Source organism: Harpia harpyja, chromosome 3 (genome assembly GCF_026419915.1).
Source record: "Harpia harpyja isolate bHarHar1 chromosome 3, bHarHar1 primary haplotype, whole genome shotgun sequence".
In the NCBI taxonomy this organism is placed as follows: Eukaryota; Metazoa; Chordata; class Aves; order Accipitriformes; family Accipitridae; genus Harpia; species Harpia harpyja.
Genome location: NC_068942.1, coordinates 32,310,127 through 32,325,607, shown reverse-complemented (window position 1 = coordinate 32,325,607; position 15,481 = coordinate 32,310,127). Strand labels below are relative to the sequence as shown.

The window sequence follows — 15,481 nt, the reverse complement described above, 5'->3', positions numbered from 1 at the left end:
TTATGCTTATATATCTTTTTTTTTTTTAACACCTTTTTATTTATACCTTACTTATACCTTAATTTATAACTTGTATGTCTTCTAGTGAAGGCTAGAAGTGTGTGTGTCTTAACTAACAGTTACAAGGCAAATTAATCTGCATTAGTCTGATACTCATGTGAATATACCACATAAAAGCAAAATGTAAGTTCCTTGGTATAGTATGCTCGTCTATGCCCAGGGAACTTTCCCCCAGCCTCCTTGATTGTGGCTTTGGACTAGTGGTTTAGTCCCACTGATCAGTGCTAAGAGCTTAGTTTCTTATAGGGAGAAGAAGTCTAAGAAAGGCTTGGTGTCACCTGTTCTGGGATCATCATTAGTACATTCAGTACCATACACTGGACATCTTGGTTCATTACAACAAATACTGATGCATAAAAACTCGAAACTACCCACTTGTCATCAGCAGTGCTTTTCAGACCAGGCATCACGTGCATCCTACAGCCTTGCCTGGAGAAAAGAGAAGTCCTCAAAAAACTTGATATCTTCAGTGATGAAGTTAAAACTCAGACAGTTGACTTACACTCTTTTAAAATAAAAATTCACACTGCTGCTAATCCCAAGATTTGCACATGCCAGCCAGCACCTAAGTGATGAATTTTGATAGAGATGTTGTTAAAGGGCTGTCTTTGCCTCAGCTTCTTGGCTTCAGTGTGAATCAGTTCACGGCTTAAATGAGACATATTTCTTGATCCCTTTCTCCCTCATAGCCCATCCACCCAGCACATAAATTGCAAATGCCTTGCAGTTTTTGGAAAGCTTAGAGAGCTAAATAGAGGAAAAATAACTGAGATAGTTGAGATGTGGGCCATACAGTTAAAAGGTTGCAGAGAATCCCTGTTCCAAAGCCTTACCAACAGTAGGTGATCTAGTAGGTGTAGATACTCAATAATATAATGATGTTGTTTTAATGTTGCTGTTTTATAACTCTGTGACATTGTAATTTTGGCAGTAAGTTTCCATTGATATTTAGCACAGACTAGGGTGGGATGTATGTGCATACTCAGTTTTTCTATGGTAATAGAATAATTTTTGCCTTTGTATTCTTGAGTTTCTTTTGTCTCAATGGAAACTGTCAGGCAGAAAACAAGGTAAATGCACCCACTCATGCAGCACCTTTATTGTTGAGCAAGTTCATATCAGACTTCAGTAGAGTCCTCGAAAGTTCTTATAGGGCCATCACCAAAAAAGTGTTTTTTCAAATCACTTAATTCGAGTTTTGACCTTTTACAGGTTTTTGCCATAATGACTTTACAGTAGATTGCAGTTAGAATATACTGTAATAGTAGTTTTTCAGGTTTTAAGCTGTTTTTCTGACATAGTTTAAACCCAAGCAATTTATAGACAGTTAGAATGTCCCTGCAAACACCTACAGGCATGATGTGTGCTGCACATAATTTGTTTTATTTTGTTGAAGGAACTGTGAAAATCCTACCACTTTGATTTGGGGGGTTAGAATAAATACGAGGGGACAGTTCCCTACCTCTCTGCCTTCTCATTTCTGCACATTTCAAACATGTCTAATTATACCTTGATGCTTTTGCTGGCAAAAGGGATTGCTCCTGAGGTGGATTTTTCTGTGTGCCCATCCTAGAGTAACGGTATTAGGAAAGAGCGAGTCTGATCATTGAGTTCATCCCCCAATGTACAGAGAGGGCTGTTCCGCAGGATGTGTTTCCTGAAATGAAATGCCACAATTCATGGTTTATTCCCACTGAGGATGACCACACAGCCTGTTGGATATTGGCCCTGCTAGAATCCTGTTTCCTTGATCAGTGATAAGAAACGCTGAATCACAAGGATGAGAGAGTTCTTAGTGAAGCATGTAACTGCGTGGGTGCTAACTTGCACCACGTAGCTATGTTATTTTCTGCCATCTGCCACTGCAAAAACTCTGAGATCCAAACAGGATTACAAGAAAGCAGTGAGAAAATATCCAAGCTGTCCCAAGGCCATGTTGCGTTATTATGTAGCTGTTGTTTCTATTTACTGCAAGAGCTGCTTCTCAGCATAAATTAATGAGTTAGGTAGTAAAAGTAATTTCTGTGGGCATTAAGGCAAGTGATGTGAAAAGTACAGCTCAAGATTTTAGTATACAGAGCTGTTAAAGAGGGGTGTTAATTTTCTGGCAAACTAAGCAATACATCCTGAAGCATACAAGATTTGCTTTTCCCGTACAAAAAACTAATTTAATCTAATGTAACTGCTTGCTCAAATATCCTTTGTTAAGCAAATGAAATATGCTTTCATTCATCTTTTGCAAAGAAGGAGGAAAGGTTCCGGAGCTTCTGGGTGGAAGAATAGGTGGCTGTAGGATCACAGACTCCATCTTCAGTTTAACAGGTTCACTCAGAGGCTTGTAATTAAAATATGCACATCTTTGTATTTGATGTTTGCTGTTTTTCCGGAGTAAATATACCATTTGCGGCTCCTGCAAGAGCAACAGCAGGACTCAGCTAAGGGGAGGGTGCCTGTTCTCCCGGCCCTTCCCAAGTATGTGCATGCACCTTTAGCACATCCTCATACAGTCTTACTCTTCTTTCTGAGGAAGAGTTGGTAAGCCCAGCTGTGTTGCTAGCAAAAATTGTCTTCATTTACTATTCAACCAACCAGTTCTTTTCTCTCCTGAGCAAAACGGTTGGCTTAGATAGGAATATTCCGACGTGCTGGATCCTGCCTGTGGCTATGCTGGAAAACACAATGCTGTTTGTTTTCTCTCTCTCTTTTCTTTTTTCTCTCCCTTTTAAAAAATCTTTTAAAATAGAAAAAAGTGACTTTGTCAAATGCACAGTAAGGATTAATTGGTCTACGTTTGTTCAGAGCTTTGGATGTCTTAAGCCTTATTTGGAATGAGTCCTGAATATTACTACTCTTGATACTTTGACTTGATTATGACCAGCATCTTGATGGAGAAGTTTCTTTTTTACCCTTTGAATCCGGTGCAATTTAGGATTTTATTCTCAAAGGTTGTGTATATTTTTATCCACATTTATTATGTATTTGCATATTATGTTATAGATATTTTTCAAAAACATTGAAGTGTTTTATATGAAGAAAAATATACTTATTTTTCTATTTTATTTTAAAGATATTTTAGCAGGTCAAGGTATTTCATAGGTATATGAATATTCTGAATTACTATCTGGAAGTCCACAGGCCAAACGGGACTACTTTTATCTGTAGAAATGAGAGTATTCTTGAGGTAGTAGTGTTACGAGTTGTATGCTTGAATGATTTGTCTCAGTATATTACATTGTCTTACATTAGTAAAATACCAGAGTAAAAAAATCATTTTAAAGTGGTTTTTGAGAAGAAAACATAAATTCTTATGGGAGTTGTTTATATTCAGACACAGAACTTTACATAAGTTTAATGCTAAAATTTTGAATTGAACAAGAGCACAGTTGTTCTTTTATGTATTGTCATAGCTTTTTTGAAGAGAAGAGAGACTGAGGATGTGTAACTAAATACAATGCTTCATTATTTTATCCTATTTGGTTTTTTTAGGAGTAGAAGTGTGGTATTTGAAAAATGTTCCTTGATGTCTTACAGTAGCTAATGCAACTTAACGGAATCCATATGTTAAATTAGCTGATTCTACTACAGATTTTTATGTCACCTATTGCCACATATAAAATAACGTGAACTCATGTCATTGAATGTTCTCCACAGGACTTACCTAAAATGATATATTGATAGTGCTGTACTCAGCTGCCAAGATAAATGTTTGTTTACATCTATATTACTTTAGAAGATTTCATTTTATCGGAGGAGTTGGTAGTCTATCAGTAGACAAAAGAGATTTGCTAAAATCTTTCTCTTTTGTACAAGCAAAGTATACTCCATTTTAAAATCTAATGAATTGAACTTCAGTGCTGAAACAAAGTATAGGTGAAGCGTTATGCTTTGGGAGAACAAGAATGTGAACCTGAGTAAAGAAATCTATATTTCTATTTTTTGCCCTGATAAAGCAATCAATTTATGGCCATTTATGAAAGATTTTGAATTACTATGTTTTCTCCATTTACCAACATCCTGGGGTTCAAAATTTTGATCCTTAAATCATCTTATCTTTAAAGCAATTACTGCATGAGCTGAAAAGACCTTAAATCAATGCAGTTACACACTTCTCTCTTGATGTGTCTGTAAAACATATATATGTGTATATACAAGTCCAAGTAATATAAAAATCAAAGCTAGCAGCAAGCAACTCGATTTTTGTTTTTCTCAGTTTGAATATGTTTGAAAGATTTACTTTGTTATCCAATATTTCTGTTTGCGGAGCAGATAGAATCACTGGCACAATATGTAAGAATTTTTTCTTTTGTTTTTATTTAGTTTGACAAAGGTTATGCTTACAGCATTCGCCACAACTATGGGAAAGAAGGAAAGAGAACTGATTATACCCCATACAGCTGCATGAAGATTATCATGTCCAATCCACCAAGTCAAGGGGATTATCATGGTGAGTTACCTTAAAAAAAAAGAGGAAGTTTAAAAACAGTGGAAACCCTTGGCTAGAGAAGTTGCTCCCTCCTGTAGTCTCTTAAATTATGTATTTAATTTCAAGACCACAGTGGTCTTGCACTGTTCTCTTTAGATCGCACTTGATACCTTCTGTTTTTATATACGTTGTGTTATGCAGTGCAAAGAGACTTTAAATGTACAGATGCTTTAAAGAGTGTCCAATTAGAGGTGTTTTGAGATACTAATTCAATCGTACAGAAATTCTGAAGTTTGCTAGGGTACTTGAAAACCTCCTGCCTCTGTGTGTGACTAAACATGGAAAACCTGCGCTGGCTTCACCGTTGTTGTTTTAGTACTAAGTCGTTCATTCAGTTGTCTCTCAAAACTAATTCTGGGACAAAAAACCCCACTCTTATTTACGGTGGTGGAACTTTCTAAGGTATTTATAAAGTAATACTTTTACAAAGGACTATGCTCTAGAGACCACTTGGCTCTCATTACTTGTCTTTTCCTGTTTTTTTTCACAGCTATTAAATGTACCAGCACTATCACTGTTAGTAAGGAACTAACTAAAACTCTTTTCCTGTCAGCGAATGAGAATTGTGGCCTGTTTATGTTGGGGTATTTTATGTAACTCTTGAGCCTGTGGTGCCCTGATAACCACGCAGTGGAGTAATTATTAAAAAAAAAAAAGTAAGCAATTGTATGCATGGGCAATTAACTTTCTTATTAATAAGTTGTTAGACAATTAGGAACAGCTTAGCTGGTCTCTCGAGTGCCTTACTGCACTAACTCCTGGGTAAACAGCCTTGTTTGTGAGCTTGCTTGTTTTTTACTGTCAGGGTGCCCATTCCGCCACAGTGATCCTGAGCTATTGAAACAGAAGCTGCAGTCATACAAGATCCCTCCCAGTGGAATAACTCAAGTAAGGCATACTTTGTTTGGTGCTTTCATTAATAAGGCACTGCTTTTCAGTTTGACTTTCTATTTTTGTAGGAGTGCTATCTGCAGTTTGTCAGTATGTATTGTGAAGTATCTCTTCTTATAAAAGGTTTAAACTGGAATCTTGGCTTTCTGGCTCCAGTGCTTCCACTGATGTGTTGGTTATTGTCATCACCTTTTATTGTTTGATATTATGACTTGGTTTATCACTATAGTGGATACAATGCAGAATTTTGTTTTACTTCGTTTTACTGCACTGTGATAAAAAAACAGTTTAAATGAATCTGGGAATATTTTGGAGAATTTTTATTCTTGCAGTGACTTGTGGAAGACTCTACTGTGTAGTCAGTAGACATAAGTAATTGTTTTCTGTAATAAACTTCTAAAAAACATACACTCTTAATCATCCATTGTGCTAACTTCCCCTAAACCACAAAAGCACATGAAATGCCTAGCGAAATTAAGCAAAGATTTTTAGTAGCTTTTTAAAAGGTAACATTAAATTGAAACCCTGCCTTATATAGCAAGGACAATGCAGGAATTGGAACTTTTTGAGGTGTATACCGAAGGACTGTGACTCCCATTGCTTGCTCTAGCAAGAGGTTAAGGCTATGAAAGTATGCCATCATTTTCAATGGAGGAAGATGTACGGGTTAGAGTTAAGCTGAGACAGTTCAGCAAAAAGTTTTGTATATTAACCGCCTGAAACTTGCTTTAGGTCCATAAGAAAGACTTGCTTTAAGTTGTTGTCTTTAGTTCACGTGGAGTATCACCATTGCTTGTCAGGCTTCAACAGTGTTGAACTAGACAGAAAGCAGCATGAAAGTTCCACTTAAAGTAGTCTCCCTTGGAAGGAATAATTAAGATACAAATTAAAAGAGAATAGTTTTAAAGTGTTTATTGTTCACTCATAGTCATTCTTGAAATACCCAGACTTTTTCTTTTTTTCTTTTGTTTTTTTCTTTTCTCCTGGTTCATATAAATAAGCATTTGACTGCCTTCCGTATATCTGACAGGCACTAGAGATACTTTCCTTTGGCTTTTTTCCTTTTTATATGCATCAAAAATTGATGCTGCTCTGAGATTTTTATCCTGCTAATCATTGGAAAGATTGGTGAGGATTTACTGTTTTAGCTGCCTTGCTATGTGTAGGTAGGATTTAGTAGAGGTTATTTCTTCAGTGATTTTGCACAGTAAGGCAGTATCTTTATATTTGACATAGTTCCTCACTTGATGTGAATTGGGTTTTAGTTTTTTTGTGTGTGTATGTTTGGGTTTTTTTCCCTTGTAAAGTAGGATTGGGATTTACCAGGAGTCTTAAATTTTCTTATCAAAAGTGACTAAGAAAAACTGTCTCCATCAACATTGTCTTTTCCTGGAAACAGATGCTGTCCTGTCCATGAATTTTGTTTAAGTGCAGTTGGGGTCCAGGGCTCTGCAGTGGCCACTCCTAGTGTTAAACCGAAACAAACCCAAAACAAAACACCCTCCACTCAAAAACTACTACTACTACTTAAATAAATAAATACAAAAGAAGTTGGCTGTGCTGGGTTTTCAGAAATTGATCTTTTACATCAGTCTTTGAGATACTCAGTAGGAGAAGAGGAAGAGGATTGGTTCACATCTGTCCCCAAGATCTCGTACAGATCTTACTGCTACCACTCCTCATTGCTATGTTTGCGTGGTCCAATATCATTTGCATGACTAATAACAGTTCAGGATCCTTCAGTCCAGACCGTGGCTTTTTAGAGTCTTCTCTGATGCTGGTGATAGTCGCTGAGTATCAGAAATGTTGTTTTTCCTTTAGCTCAATGAATGGTTGTTAGGGGTGGATGATTTGGCAATCTTTCGAAGGCTGATGTAGTTGCTTTTCCCGTACCTGGGCCTCAAGATTGACATTCACTCAAACCATACCCTTTGAGTCTGTTAGACCTCCTGTTAACTCCAGATCAAATGGGAGCTTCCTTACAAGCTGACAGATTCCTATTTTTAATGAATGATTCAGAGCTTGACCTTTCAGTTATGTATTTTAATAAATGGTATGTCTTTCCTGGGGCTCAGGGCCTCTTACGCTTGTTCCTTGCTTTGTTCCAAAATTCTTTTGCTGTCTTCAAATGTGACTTCATCTTGTGTCTTCTCTTGGTCTGTATGCTCTAGACAAGCAAGTTGTCACAAAGTGAAAAGTTCCCTTCTGTGTTGCCAAAACCAGATCAATGTATGTACCTAAATGCTTTTTCAGTTCTCTCTGCCTGGTTTTTGGTAGATAAATGTGTTGTTCCAGACTGAGGGGACGCTCACATGGCCACGTGCACAGGACAGCAAACTCAAAAGGAGCAGGCATTTTACATCAGTTTTCCAGGACTCTGAGCTGTCTGCAATGATTGGAAGTCTCTCACGCTTAATGAAAGTGTACAAAGTAGTTGAATCATCAACAAATGTGTGTCATGGTGTCACAGGTGAGACAGTAAATGACAGCCTGTAGTGGATCTGGATACTGGTTTGTTTTTGGAGTGGTTTTTTGTTTGTTTTTTTTTTAATAATCAAGGAGATTAGAGCTATACCCCTGCTTGATTGTCTCACACAGTCCCACACTTGCTCCCCAACCTGTTGGTGTGTTTACTGAGGTCTCAACTTTCCTTCCCAGCAAGGGAATCACTGCTGGTTTGGGAGGATGGGGCAGAAAGTCATGCCAATACCTGCTTTGCTGCTGCTTGCAGTTAACAGTGTCAGGCATTACAGGCTGTGGTCCCAGGGCATTCCCCAGCATTCATCTCCATGCATCTCTGATCTCCGGCATAATCCTCAGCTTCCCAGGATCTTCACCCTCATCTTTCTGGGCTCCCAAGCCCCCATTTTTCTTCATCTAAATAGTCTATCTGCAAAAGCTATGGTCAGGTTCCTAACTGGTAGTTCTGTGTCATGTCTCTTTATTAATGGGAAGATCAGAACATGTCACTTTTGTTTAGTCCAAGTGTTACCAAAATTTACAACTAGCCTATACCAGTTGCAGCTAGCTAGCAGGTTCATGTTTGACAGTTTAAAAATTCAGTTGTGGGTGTTTTACAAGCCTCTATATGAAATCTGAGCAAAAGTAACTTGAACCAACTCTTGTTTGCTCAACTGTTTCCCAGCTTAGTTCTTGATGGGTGACATTGAGGGAGTTATGAGACTCCCTGCAGTGGTAACAGGTGTAAGATCATGTGAACAGTAGACTTTTGCTTTCCAGGTTAGTAGTAATGGATGTTTCTCTGTGGCTAAAGAGTTGCTTTAAGGAATTCTAACGAAAGCTCAAGACTGGCAGTCTCTGTTGAGTGCAAATCACAGCAATCTGGAAATCACATTGAAAGGTAACACACTGGACATTCTGTGGTGGGTTGACCCTGGCTGGAAGCCAGGTGCCCACTAAAGCCGCTCTATCACTCCCCTCCTCAGCTGGATGGGGAGAGAAAATATAACAAAAGGCTTGTGGGTGAAGATAAGGACAGGGAGAGATCACTCACCAGTTACTGTCACGAGCAAAACAGACTCAACTTGGGGAAATTAATTTAAATTATTGCCAATCAAATCAGAGTAGGGTAATGAGAAATAACACCAAATCTTAAAGCAACTTCCCCCCACCCCTCCCTGCTTCCTGGGCTCAACTCCACTCCTGATTTTCTCTCCCTCCTCCCCCCCAGCAGTGCAGGGGGATGGGTGTTGGGGTCAGTTCATCTCATGTTGTCTCTGCTGCTCCTTCCTCCTCAGGGGGAGGACTTCTCACTCTTCCCCTGCTCTGGCATGGGGTCCCTCCCACAGGAGACAGTCCTCCACAAACTTCTCCAACGCGAGTCCTTCCCACGGGCTGCAGTTCTTCACAAACTGCTCCAGCGTGGGTCCCTTCCATGGGCTGCAGTCCTTCAGGCACAGCCTGCTCCAGCGTGGGTCCCCCGCGGGGTCACAAGTCCTGCCAGAAAACCTGCTCCAGCGTGGGCTCCTCTCTCCACGGGGCTGCAGGTCCTGCCGGGAGCCTGCTCCAGCGTGGGCTTCCCACGGGGTCACAGCCTCCTTCGGGCATCCTCCTGCTCCGGCGTGGGGTCCTCTCTCCCCGGGCTGCAGGTGGAGATCTGCTCCACCGTGGACCTCCCTGGGCTGCAGGGGGACAGCCTGCCTCACCATGGTCTTCATCACCGCGGGCTGCAGGGGAATCTCTGCTCCGGCACCTGGAGCACCTCCTCCCCTCCTTCTGCACTGACCTGGGGGTCTGCAGGGCTGGTGCTCTCACATCTTCTCACTCCTCTCTCCGGCTGCAGTTGCTTTTGTGCAGCAATTTTTCTCCCCTTCTTAACTCTGTTCTCCCAGAGGCACTACCACCGTCGCTGATGGGCTCAGCCTTGGCCAGTGGCGGGTCCGTCCTGGAGCCGGCTGGCATTGGCTCTGTCGGACATGGGGGAAGAAGCTTCCAGCAGCTTCTCACAGAAGCCAGACCTGTAGCCCCCCCGCTACCAAAACCTGGCCACGCAAACGCGATACACCTTCTGTTCCTGAATCAATTTATCCTTTCAGCTCTCTGTATACAGCAGGTATTATATCACTACCAAGTTCTCTACCAGCAAAATAAATGCTATAAGATCTGTGAAAGTAATGCACTGAGCAGTGAAACCAAACATATATATAAGTATAGACTTATATATTTAATGGATTGCAAGCAGTGGGGAATGGTGTCTTAGAAGTCACCTTTTATGAATGGGGCACTCCAAATTGAACTGTCCATCTTGGAATCTAAGAAGTGCTAGTATTTCTGTTCCTGGGATGGACAGGTTGTGGGACTGCTGTCAGCTTCCCTAACTGGGAAAGCTGTGCTTTTCCTCTGATGCTTCTCTTCAGCAAGAATGCTCCTGCTGTACAAAAAAATCCAAGACAGTTTGATATCAGGCTACTTCACTGTGGAATCCTAGGATTCGATCACTATGCCAAGACCACCTAATTCTAGATTCTGGTCAAGTTTGCTGTCTAGATCCCAATCCTGTTTGAACTACCTCATGTTTGACTTTAAAAAAATAGAGTATTCCTGCTCAAGTCTTAAGAGGGTGTCTTTGATTAACATCAGGAAACATTCTGCTGGGCATAACTTGTGGCCTGGGGTACTGCTTTTTTACTTGGTGCATGTCAAGGTTACTATCCTCCTAATAGGTGATTTTTACCTGTAATTTATAGTAATTTACTGGACTTGAGAAGATACGACTTTCTGAACTGACTCAGCCAATAACTGGCTACATAGAAATCCTTCATCTTCAGACATAAATTTTATTGGTTTTTTTCCGAAGGTTTAGCTATGGCATTTCCTCTGTGAGAACCCAGTCTCCCAGCAGCATCTCAACTTAGCCATTCACTATTTTGTTGAACTAATGGGCACTTGCTTCCTTTTTTGCCTTTCTAGGAGTATGACCTTCAGCTGACAGTAGTTGCAAAAGAGCAGTGGAATCCTTTTTTTTTTTTTTTTTTTTAATTCACCAATTCTATCCATTTCAAGATAATTTTAATTCTTAAAATGAACTGTAGGTTTTTGCTTATAGTGGTTTCTAAATTTTAGGAGATCGATCTTTGGGGTTTTTTAGTAATGTATTTTTCACCCAAACTAAATGTTTTGGGGCTACAGATTACTTATATGCTATAAGCATATAGCATGCTTCTTTTCAAGAATGTGCCAATATCTTTACCCAGGAGACCTCTTGGGTGGATGGTTTCTGCCCTAAAATTTTTCCCGTGTTTATCAGATAATGTGCGAATCTGTTATGTAGCCATTGTCAAGGAAACAAATGAGATTTTTAAAAGACATCTTCATGCTAGGTCTCAGGGAGCATATTTGTGCTCAAGGTCGTGAGATCTTCAGAGCTCACACCTACAGTTCTGTTCACGTGCTCACCAAGTGTTTTGCTGTTGTTGAAAGTTCTGTACAGTCCCGTAGTTTTTGTTGAACTAGGGTACTCCAGGGCACTCTTCTGGGCAAGTGGTTATTTGTGAGAGGAGTACATCACGCTTCTTTCTTCACATGAGCAGTAATAAATATTTCTCTCCTAAGCTAAAAAGTTCACTTTAAAGGGTTGAAAAGTCAACAATTTCTGTTCCCTACTGAGATTAAATTCTCATTCTGAAACAGAGGTTGACTGGAAACTCGTCAGGCCTTCCAGAAGCATCAATCAGGATGTTGATGCTGTCCTGGCCAGAGGGGTTGGAGAAGCCATGGCAGCTCAGGCCGTGCACAAAGAATTTTACATTGGTGGCTATTTTGTACCCCAAATGGAACAGAGCTGGTGTCCTAACCTTAATTTGTGCAGGTGTGAGTACAGATATTCAAGCCTGAGTTTGACAGAGACCTAGCACATGCCTTTATCAGCAGTGCCTGGAGGCTTGCGTTTCTTGTTTGGGGGACTCTTTATTTTTCATGGCTGTCTGTTGAACCCTTATTATCTCCAGTTCATACGCAGTGATCTGGATCAGAACTGGTACTGTTTGAGGGTGTTGCCTTTCCATTTGTTCACAACTTTTTTTAATATTCATCAAGGTCCTTCTGACAAACTAATCTTGAGGACGTGGGGGTTTTTTTTGCTGATGAGAGGCCTGGGGGCTGTCGTAGGACAATGCTCTTTTCATGTTTTATGTGTTTCTCTTCAATGATCTTTGTGCTGTCTATCAGCACAAAAACCATGGCTTATTCCTGAATATATTGTGTTCATCAAGGGGATACAGACTCCTGAGTGGTGGTGGTTTAACTTCGATGAAGTTAGTTCACTGTGCTTTAGACCATCAGAAGGTTTGGATTTGTAGTACATTAGCAACCACGTAAGTAATTCTTTTTCCTAGTTCTCCCATAAGTTTCACAGGTTATCTCAGGAGGTCCGTGAATAATAAAATCCAGGCCACTGTCTTAGTTGATTTCAAGTTGATTGGCAGTTGCTTCAGGTGGATTTGGTTGTTTCAGAAAAAAACTGCAAGCAGCAACCCATTGGTTTGGATGTGTTTCTCTTGCTGTGTTTGGTGTTTATGCCATCTGTTTTTATGGGATCTTTCCAAATCACCTGTGCTCTGCCTTGATTTCAGTTCTGGTTCCAGGCTTTCCCTGTCTGTCCATTCAGAACCTGAGGCCTTTGCATGTTCCTGCAGTTTATTGTTGGCACTTTGGTCAAGTGCTTCAGTTGTCCTTAAGGCTCTTCGTTTTCCAGTGTAGATGGTAGTTAATTCTCCATGGTAAACTACATTCTTCTCTGGTCAAGAGTTTGGGTGTTTTTCAACAGCAAGAGTGTATACTTCAATCTGACACTGTCAGAATACATCTATTAATGTTATTTTCAATCTTTTCAGTGTTTTTATCTTGCTTATTTTGGGATATTTCTTAGATTTGAAAAATGTGGAGCCTTTCTTTAGCTTCTCAAGTACTGGCCTTCTCTGCTCAGAATTTTTAATTTATGAGACCTGTCCATTTTTATGTGACTGATGCATAGTTTTCCAAACATTTATTTTGGATTTAGCTATGTAGTCATGAATTGGTCCCTCACTGGGATTTTAATCTGTTGTTTTAGAGTACTTAACATGTTTTCCCTTCAAGCCTGTGAACAAGCACCTTTCTTGTTTATGAAGCTTGTTCCTCATGGCTATTATATGAGCCAGAATGTGGGCTAGAGTCCAGCCTGGATGGTTGTGGTTTTACCCAATATGGTTAGTTTTCCAGTGCTGTTCTCAGCCTTCTGTTTCTAGGGCTGTCCTTCATGCTCTTGAGATATGGAGTACACTCTTTCCTTTTAGGTTCATAAGACCAGGAAGTTTCTGAGCTTTTTTCAACAGATAAAGCATTTGGCTGGTCTGTGGTGGAAACAAACCCCATCCTCACAGTGCTTTTCCTAAGGGCTCTCTGTGGACAGGCTAGGTGTGAAAAAGGAAAGCTGGACCTTGGGATGATGGTGCAGAGCAAATACTGCCAGACCTCACATGACTTCAGTAGTCAATCTGAGCATTGGACTGCTTTCATTGCAGTCATTTTGTAGTACAGTCAATAATGAAAAAGTGATCAAAACATTTGAATGTGTGAATCTGCTTGCTGTGAAGTATCTAGTTCCAGCCTGCTATTCCAGTCCAGATTTTCTGAGGCTGTATCTTGTCTGAGATTGCATCTGCTGAAGTCATCTTCTTGAGGTAATAGAGCAGATGACTTCCAGGTCTCGCCTAGTTATTATATAGCCTGAAGCAGAAAAAATGAATCCGGATGTTTATTCCAAGAACTGAATTATTTAACTTGTATTTATTTCACATTTTCCTTAGGTTAGGCTATTTCTTTATTTGTGATAGTGGCTTTTTTTGTTTGTTTTAAAAATGCTTCTTGGAGGAGTAATGTGGTTAGCTGAGCATCTTATGTGTGATTGTATAGCATTTGAATTTATAGTATATTTCAGATCACTTTTCATTTCTGTCTTCGGTATACTGCTAATAAGGTAAAATCTTTTTGAAACCAGGTTTGACAATAGCTAATCAATTTGAAGAGTATAAAGATTAAGGCATATGTTAAGATAAATACATCTGTTGTGGTGCTGTACTAAAGGCACTGTAATGTGTTGCCTATACATCTCAAATAGAAAAATAGAGATGATAGGCTTTGAATTAGAGTTACTTCAAAGTACCTATTATTTGTTTCTGAAAGCTTTCTTGGAGAAATTACCTTTTTCCCAATTCATTTCTATCGCAATAGCAAAAGGTAGTAAAAATTTCTGGTTCTACAATCAAGAGAAATAGAGGGTCTAGACTCATCCTTTTTGCTTTTACTTTTGTAATTGGAGCAAAAGCATTTCTTTAGGGAAAAATGCTTATATAAATGAACAGTAGATAACTTCAGAAGAAAGAAGAAAGAATGTTCTTTCTAGTAGAATTGTTCTCTTAATTTAAAAAGCTGCTTTTGCCATAATTGGATTAAATTAAAGGTTTTGACTGACTCATTGAACTTCTCACCACATTGAAAATTCACTTCCCACCACCACTGAAATTCCACCACAAATTAACTAGTTAAAACTCAAATCATAAAACAGGGTACCCTTACACATTTGCTGTCAATAATTTTTTAGAAGCATTAGACCTTGAATCCAGAAACTGTACATCATTCAGGTTTCTCAACTGGTGGCTAAGACCCCTTGTTCACTGCCCAAAATCTCTCAGATAGTTATTGCCTTTACTACATCAAAACCTGTAAATGCTTTAAAATTATTGAATCTTTCAAAGTGGACAGTGTAAAAGTCTCAAAAGTAAGATTATTCAAGGAAACTTCACAGTGAAAATAAATCTTTGTGGCACTCTGGTGTAGATTTGTGTGCTGAAAGTTTCCACGTATTTTCTATAGATGGAGGACATTTATAGATAGGAGACACCATTCAGCCTTTCCATTGTTTTGAGAATAATTGTTGTGTGTTAGGAGTATGTGTTCCTCATTTTATCTGAGATTATACTTTCTCTGACTTACTCTGTAGACCCTGTATTTTGACACTACACTTCTACGGTTTCTCAGCTGAAATGTGTGCCTTGTTTAATTGTCTTGTATTTAGTTAATTTTTCAAGAATGAACATGCTTACTGATTTCGCTAGGACTACTTTTGCACGTAAGCCGAAGGAATACAATTACAAATTTAACCAGCCAATGCTAAGCCTTCTTTTCTGATGTTAAAAACTCCCACCTGACTTTTTTAGCGTGTGTTTATTGGTGCTGTGGTGTTACTATTACTGACATCATCGAGTAGAATACTGTAGAGTATTAACATGACATGGCTTAACATCTTAAGATGACTTAAGACATCCTAACATGACATGGCTTAAAACTAATTATTTTAAAAATTTGAGTTACAGTATTTCAGACTACTAAATTTTCCTAATCTTCAGTTTATTGCTGGTAAGTGGAAACAAGTATTAGAAATAAGAAGTTATATCTGGCTGTTGTCAGGCGAGATTATAATGTTAGAAAAGTCTGTATGTGATTAAATAAGAGTGGACTGTTCAAAAATCTGATTTAAGTGCTGGTAAT

General features: G+C 39.3%; 1 protein-coding gene across 2 annotated transcripts in view; it reads left to right on the top strand.

The window, feature by feature from the left end:
• Nucleotides 1-15,481, top strand: part of PRIM2 (DNA primase subunit 2) — a 132,030-nt gene that overhangs the window by 103,863 nt on the left and 12,686 nt on the right. Inside the window, exons 10-11 of one of the 2 annotated variants that reach the window (XM_052781834.1) lie at nucleotides 4,378-4,504; nucleotides 5,349-5,431. The exons of the other annotated variant lie outside the window; for it this stretch is intronic. Of the exons in view, the coding sequence (XP_052637794.1) occupies nucleotides 4,378-4,504; nucleotides 5,349-5,431 (210 nt within the window). The remainder of the gene's footprint in view (nucleotides 1-4,377; nucleotides 4,505-5,348; nucleotides 5,432-15,481) is intronic. 2 annotated transcript variants of the gene reach the window in all.